At 39.3% G+C, this 7,976-nt stretch overlaps 1 protein-coding gene across 1 annotated transcript; it reads right to left on the bottom strand.

The window, feature by feature from the left end:
- Positions 1–1,789: 1,789 nt before the first annotated feature.
- Positions 1,790–3,897, bottom strand: LOC149816516 (uncharacterized). The gene is made up of 3 exons (XM_089986915.1): positions 3,798–3,897; positions 2,887–3,016; positions 1,790–2,366 (listed from the first exon to the last, which is right to left on the bottom strand). Exons 1-3 carry the CDS (start codon positions 3,895–3,897, stop codon positions 1,790–1,792), a joined length of 807 nt encoding a protein of 268 aa, XP_089843041.1.
- Between the last annotated feature and the right edge of the window lie 4,079 nt (positions 3,898–7,976).

The raw sequence follows: 7,976 nt of genomic DNA, 5'->3' as shown, positions 1-7,976 counted from the left end.
ATATATATTTTTATATATTACACTTAAAATATTTATATTTTTATATATTATACTTAAAATATTTATACGTTCTCATTGAAGTGTGCATACTTCTCAAGGACGAAGCCTTACGCTTCCCAAAAGAGGAAGAAAGTCTTGCCTTTAGGGGGGCGTTTGCGTGTCAGGTAATAGGGTGCTGCGACACCTCTTCCGTGGATTCCTCTGCCGCAGAAACTGGATCGGATCCCCTCACACAAAACCGTTTTCTCAGAAAAGGGAGGTCCAGCCTATAAAGATTATGACACACCCTTGAGGCGTTTTCACGATGCCATGTTTGTTTTGGCATTGTGGGCTTCGCGGAAACGTCCATCGGTTGATTCATTTTGGCGAAAAACCCAGATTTTCCGTGACATGGAAACGCCCCCTTATAGTGAGTGAGAAATCTGCTTTCCGCTCTCTTTTGAAACTATATTCTTCGTGATTCTCTTTGCTTTCCGCACGATTCATGTCACGTTTTTTTTTGCTAATTGTGTTTTCAGCTTAATATATATAACATTTTCTTACATTATCCAGCTTGCTTGTTGATTCTGCATCTCTTCCTATTGGAATTTCTCTCTCTGCTTCCTATCACTCATGGTTGGCCAACTGGTGATCGAGTCAGAACGTTCTAGTTGGCACCCTTACCCAAACCCGGCTCCAAAATATGACGGAGACTACCGTTGAGCTCTCTCTCTCTCTCTCTCCTTTTTGTTTCCTAATTTGTAACGACAGCTAATTATTTCTTGATTTTCCCCATGTTATGCAATAATTAGAGCAAAGTATTTATTGGTTAACAGTGACACAGCTTTTCAACACTTTTGCTTCACGCATTGCTTTCCGCTTTCCGTGTCCATTTATGATATCAAAAATAGAATTCATGTCTAAAAAGAGTTGGTAATTCTCAACCATAGTGGAAAATATCGGCGTTATTTTGAAAATATCACGAAATAACACGTGATATATTATCTTACCATTTTAAACTTAAATATTATGTTTTTGATATTTTCAAACTAGCGCGATATTTTCGATAAAACCTAAATATTACGTTTTTATCACGATATTTATGTTTTTATTGCGAGATTTAAAATAAAAAATAGAATCTCACTTTAAAATGCATTGAAGAACATTATTTTCAAGTGAATAAATTCTTATTAAACTATCTTTTAATTCATCTCTCTCTCTCATTTAATATTAATAAATCTTTCTCTCATCCACAAAAAACATAAAACGACTTTCGCAACAAGGCAGCGTTGGAATGTGTTGACAATAGAAAACCGTTTCTTAAATTCTATCTTGAAAATCAAAAGCTTTAAATGCGTTGAGAACGAGAAAGGTCTCATAAAGTCTAACGTGTAAATTAAACTCATATTTTTAAGTTTTAAATGATTTTATTTAGAAGTTTTAATTTTGGACAAGACCTTAAGTAAAACCATATCATTTTCTAAATTTTTTATTTTGCTCCATATTAATTAATTTATTTTTGAAAAAAACTCTAAATAAGTAAAAAATTACAAAATGTCACCAGAAAAATCTTGGCCATAACTCGCCGCTTTTAACTTTTGTCACTATGTTTCATCCATTGTTAATTATTTATATCACATTTTGACTTTGCACCAGTAAATCATCGGAGCATGGTGAATCGGACAAGACATCCAAACTCCTTTTTTCATTATTTCTTTTGGAAAGGAAAAAAAAGAAGAAGAAGAAATTGAAATTCTCAATTTTCGCTTATCAGTTCATTTGGTAGAGTTACAACTTGACATTTGCATAGTCAAATCCATCCCATTTCTGAGTCCAAGAAAGCACACAGCGATTCGAACTCTGAATCCAGACCGGGTCGGATGCAAGCGTCCCCCATCAAATAATCCTCCAGCAAGGCCTCGTCAAAAGGGCAGTTTGGCTCCTCTTTGTTACTCTCCACATCACGAGCCATCCCTTCACCACGTAAACTCGCCAACTCTGACTCCAGAATGTCCGAGAGCTCACAACGCTCCCCAACATAGACATCTCTGAGAGCATGATCCTTCGGCTCTTGATCATTTCCGACAGACGCGATCGCATGGAACTCCCTAGTTTCTTCTTCTTCCTTTCCGGCCACGACGCCATCGTTCACGAGTTGAGCGGGCTCATCAGATGGTGGTCTCATGGCCGTCTCTCCGTCTACAAGCCCATCTCGGGGCTTCGCGGCGGGTTTCCTGCCTTTGCTGCTGGGGCAGGAGCGCTTCCGAGTAGAAGAAGATGGAGGAGGTGATTGCTTTTGTTGGAGCTTCTTGGCCAAGTTGGTGTTCCAGTAGTTCTTTATTTCATTGTCTGTCCGCCCTGGAAGCCTTCCTGCTATAAGAGACCATCTGCGTCCATAGTAATAACCCAACGACCACACTTATTGCCACTCAATAGGATCTATAAGTTATTTAGAGCCATGCATTCAACAGGCTTCGTAATTTAGCGGCACCATTAGTTACAAATTATTAAAGCAGTCAACACCAAATGATTTAGAAATAGTAAAGGTAGTAAATCACAGGCAGGAGTTCCTGTATTTTTTTAATCTTTTTAGTTAAGAATAAGGAAGCAAATCATCACCGAAGAACAGATATGAATACACCAAACAAAACGAAACAACGCAAAAGCATATGCTCTCTCTCTCTCTCTCTCATGTCAGGATATAACCAATCATTTTGAAAAGAATTGGTAAAGTGGGCATAATAAATTTCAAAAAGTTAAAACTTTTGGAAAAGAGCCATGCATGGTGACCAAAATTAACAGAAGAAAGAGAAGGAACAAACCCCACTGGCCATGCATGCAGAACCCCTGCATGTTTGAATTTGAAGTCACAGGAACAATCTTTCAAGAGAGTGTGAGATGTATCACCTGTTTCCAAGGAGCTTATGCATTCGGATGATGAGCTCCTCCTCTTCATCGGAAATATTTCCTCTCTTGATATCAGGTCTCAGATAATTCAACCAACGAAGTCTACAACTTTTTCCGCAGCGTTTGAGTCCTGCAGGATATGATCAAGAAACCAATCATGAGCCTTCCCAGGTGATCCTCTCTTTTAGAAACAGATGCATGTCCCTTCTTGAAAGTAAGTACGGGCTACTCCTTGTTCACATGAAACTCGCTAGGTTGAAAGTTAAGAAAATAACAAATTAAAAAAAGAAAAACGACTTTTAATTATAAATTACTTCTTGGGGTAGTGAGTTTTTCTTACTTAATGCCGTTAGGCACTCTTAAGAAGGAGACATGCGTCTGCTTCTGAAGGGGAAATGTGATCACACTGATTACTAGATCTATGTTCATGATTACTCTGCACATATGGGTTTTAATTCTCCCACAATAAACATTTACATCAAACACAGATTCCCAATATCGACATACATATCGAATCACCACCTTGGGTGGAGAGGACGCCACATCCATTAGCTCTAAAGATCACCACATGGCGCATGAGAGCTTCCATTGCTTTATCACGGATGGGGCACGTAAGACTGGATGATCGTGTCTTCAATATGGAGTTTTACCTTACAGGATGAGGCAGGCCCATTAAGTGACCCGATTCTCGAAAGGGTTTTCCTTCGTCATAAAAAAAAAAACTCTAAAGATCAGGATGACGACCATGATGATAATGATAGTGGTGATTATGAAACGTTGAGGAAAATGATGATGTGATCACTGTTGAACACGTCAAGCAAAACTCTCTCTCTCGCTCGCTCGTGTCCAATGCATTGGTTCAAGTAAGAATCAACCTGATTTTTTTGGTAGAGTTCTCCATCTGCCTTCACCATGTAACTTCACGTAATCGCTGAGGATTTTGTCTTCTTGAGCAGTCCAAGCTCCTCTGTTGAGACCCTCTCCTTTTGAGCAGCAAGGACTTTTACCCATTCTGGCTCTCTTGGCGTGTGTGCTCTGAAGCCTCTTCTACACCCCAACTATTCCTCTGAGTTGTGTTTGCACACGTTGATGACAGGTTGTCGGGGGGGGGGGGGGGGGTTAAAAATAAGCAGGGTCTCCGATCTTGCTGACTGCAAGGTGAGGGATAATAAAATCCCCCAACTTCCCTCGAATCTACAAAACGAGCTCTCACTCCATAACTTTTTTAAATGAGAAAATGCCCTTCATTATGTTAGACAACAGCCCGTTATATATTCTGTTAAGTTTGTTTAATACTATTTTTTTTAGAGAGACAATCGAATATTATATTAGTAGAAATATATGGGAAAAATAAATACATTACAATTTAAGTTTGTTTAAAACTTGGATGTTACTGATGATTATATTTTAGAAAATACGCGTCATGATCACCACCACCAAATTCATGATGATGGTCATGTTTTTCCCTTTTAAAATGAAAAGAAATCTACTGTTCATCATTATCATAAGTTTCATAATCTCCATCATAGAACGAGACAAAATTTGAACCTAATTTGCCACTGTACGAGTAAGATCTACTCGTACTTAAAACCATATACCACAATTCAGAGAATCATGAGAGTCCATCGCCATTCACCGTATGATAACCGACGCTTACAGGAATACTTATATTGTCGCAGTAATTTCCGTGCGTGGAATCCCATGTCTGGATTTTGCTATCACTTGGAATATCTGGATAAGTCGTCAGGCCGAGCAGGTTGTATGTTACCCCCTGAACACGGGGCCGCGTGTTCAGGGGTCCGAATGAGTGCCACGTGGCACTCATTCGGACCCCTGAACACGCGGCCCCGTGTTCCAGGGGGAACATACACCACCCTCTCGTCGTCAGGAGACAGCGCAATCTCAAATTTTTTAAAACCATATACCACAATTCAGAGAATCATCTGCCATTCAGTATAAGTCTTCTACAACCAGCATCTTCATTTCAAGTTTGACCGTTTGTTGTGGGGGACGTAACTGGGCATGGTATGCGTTTATTACCGAGTGGCATTCACAACCTGTGGGCCTTCGTTTTTTTTTTATTTGCAAGCTGGGGTTAGGCAGATTCCTGCCAATTACAAAGCATATGGATCATATTCATTACATTTCATTAAGGGCGGGAAGCCAATGAGTGGGCTCGTCTTTCCACACCCTGTCAAAACCAGTAAAGCCTATTCCAGCCTGATTACAAGCCCAATAGTTACCATACTTACCAACTTGCACACATTTGATATGCTGAAAACTTAACATCATGTGCATGATATCTAAAGCGATGTATAGAGGCAGACTTCTACCCTCCAACGCTCTGTTCGTAGTCCGTTAAAGAAGATTCAATAATACTCTTGCTACATGGCAGAATCAACCCCAGCACCTCCTTCCAGGATACCCATTCTCTTTTACATGCATCCTCTTTGCACGCTAACCATCTGAAACATATATTTCTACCCTCATGAGCACTGAGAGTGAATCCCACTTGCCATAATTTGAAGCTCTAATTGGAAACATCATAAACGTTCAGCTTTATCCATTCGTCAGTGCTTTATGACTGCATGAGAAGTGTCTTTACAGATTCAGAGCACATTTAATCTTACCTTTGTTTTCACTCACCGGAGAGAGAGAGAGAGAGAGAGAGAGAGAGAGAGAGAGAGAGAGAGAGAGAGAGAGAGAGAGAGAGAGAGAGAGCACCACCTGAGTTTCTCTTAAACGATAAAAATACCCCACGAAATTTGTTGTGCATTCCACTTGTTAGCCACACGCAGGCGTGATTACATTTCCTACTGTCGATCGTTTGGTGTACAATCATTTAGATGGGATATCATAATGCAATAGTGGTTGTCATTTGAACAGCATGATTGATTTGGCATGAATCGATTGTAAAGGATTCAATTTGCAAACACAGGCAAACACGTTTTTATTTGGTTCAGTCTAACATGACCTATGCTCATGATGAAATCCTCTTCCTCTCTACTTGACGCTGGGAGGGAGGGAGGTAGGGATCTTTATTTAAATAGGCAAGAGGGAGGTTCCATGGGATTGAATCTCTCATGTGTATAATCAAGATTATAACTGCTTCCATGATAAAGAGGAGTCATGTTGGACATCTCACCTAGGGATGGCAGTGGATGGGGGGAACCGGGATCCTGCCCTGCCTCACCCTATTTGGACAGGAGATGGAGCACATGAAATGGGAAATGAACCGGGGATGGAGGTTAAATTCAAAACCTATGCGCGGTTGGAGGCGGGGATGGACTTACTCTTGCATCTGCCCTGCCCCATCCTCTATCCCTAATCCCCGTTAAAAAAATTACTATTATATATATATATATATATATATATATATATAAACCTAACATAAAATTCTTTCTCAAATCTCTCCTCTCTCCTTCCTCTAACGAGCCACATGAGCTCTCATTTCTAACCTATTCTTTCTCTAACAACAGAAGATGGCAGCAATAAAAGGCGGCAACAACAAAAACAGGGTCACACCTTGCCTCGTCCCGTTTGCACTAGGGATGCAGGTTAAAATCAAAACCCGTGCGGGGATAGAGGGCAAAATTTTGAGATGCAGGGGTGGAGACCTTGTCTCTCGCCCCCGCCCCGATCTACTACCATCCCTAATCCTAAGTGGGTGAGGTGTCTTCTAAGTAGGAGTCTCAGTGAGAGTCCTTAATTTCTTTAGTCATTATCTGTAGTCACTCAGTTTTTTTTTCACAAAAACCCTAAGGATGATAAACATAAAGATTTGAGGAAAAAACCCTTACAAAAGCTAGCTTGAAAGCCCTATTTCGATCATGGGACGACAAACCATATCTATACTCCCACATTGGACGATAAACCCAGTTTACGGTCCCATCTCCAGCCTACCCTAGGACAACAAACCACTGTGCAGTCTTGTTTGGGATGGCAAACCAACTTTGTTGTCTAGTCTTATTAGATAAACCTCTCAAAAGAGGTGTGTCTCACTTAGACTCAGCCTTCTCCCACAATGGTACTCTTCCTTGATGAGTCTTATCCCCATGAAGATAAGCCTAGATCCATTTGGGTTAATTAAAGTCCAAAAAATCTTGGATCCATATCCTATCTAGGATTTTTATAAATAAAAGCTGCTCCTAGAGTCTAAAATATCTAAAAATCCTTTGTCTTATTTCTGGCCCTAGAAAAGAAGCCTACCCAAGCTCTGCCTGCACTATGACTCTCTCTAAATCTGAGCCCTAAATTGTTACACCTATGCGGAGGTGCTGCTAAAGCCAATGCAAGAATCCTTCATTCAGAGTGCATCAAACCCAACTCTCAAAGTTGAAGTTGATCCTTCTTCACAATTTGAATTCTCTTATAGTAATTTTGAAGAATCTCTTATGATTTCTTTAAATTGGTTGCCGATATAATCATCTCAAAAGTAAATTCATCTATACCTTGGTAGATAATGAAGATATATTTGTTCACTCTCTTTTTATTTACTTTGAGAGCGTCCTTATCATCATTTGATAGAGCTGTCTCTTCTTAAGCATTTGTTGGTTCAATATACTCATCATTGACCACCTCCCAACATTCTTGAGAGCCTAATAAAACTTTTATTTGGATGCACAAGTTTTCGTAGTTGTCTTTGGACAAACGAAGAACTTAAGATTGAAGCATGTTGTTGGATGTTATATTATTTCTGATACCACTTTGAAAGACAAAATATGAGAGATAGCTCTTAATCTCATGCAAAGAAAGATTCAAGATAGGTAAATATTAAAAAACATTAATATATTAGATAATACTCTTCATTCATACTTAAAATACATAGCTTATGGGTATATATATAGTTGAAAACACTTGCTATAACCTATCATGCATAAATGACAACTTTTAGCCTCTCATTCATGAACATCTATAAGTATGATTTTTCATCTAAATGACTACTAATAACATGCACCACTATTTAAATGTCTTAACTCACATGACTCATGACTCATATAACTTATCTTTGGACTCTTCACACGATTCTGTAATAGCTCTAAACTTGAAACATGACCCACTATATCTATTACATGACTTAAGATTTGCCT

The sequence above is a fragment of the Nuphar pumila genome, chromosome 14 (genome assembly GCF_984573655.1).
Source record: "Nuphar pumila chromosome 14, dmNupPumi1.hap1.1, whole genome shotgun sequence".
In the NCBI taxonomy this organism is placed as follows: Eukaryota; Viridiplantae; Streptophyta; class Magnoliopsida; order Nymphaeales; family Nymphaeaceae; genus Nuphar; species Nuphar pumila.
Note: the sequence above shows the minus strand (reverse complement) of the source record. Positions and strands in the feature narration are given on the sequence as shown.

What these genes read in the sequence shown, in the direction of transcription:
- LOC149816516 (XM_089986915.1), bottom strand. Translation starts at nt 3,897, where the DNA reads ATGGGTAAAAGTCCTTGCTGCTCAAAAGGAGAGGGTCTCAACAGAGGA. An exon ending in CGATTACGTGAAGTTACATG is followed by an intron (nt 3,017 to 3,797) that starts GTGAAGGCAGAT and finishes CATATCCTGCAG; the next exon opens with GACTCAAACGCTGCGGAAAA. An exon ending in CATAAGCTCCTTGGAAACAG is followed by an intron (nt 2,367 to 2,886) that starts GTGATACATCTC and finishes CTATGGACGCAG; the next exon opens with ATGGTCTCTTATAGCAGGAA.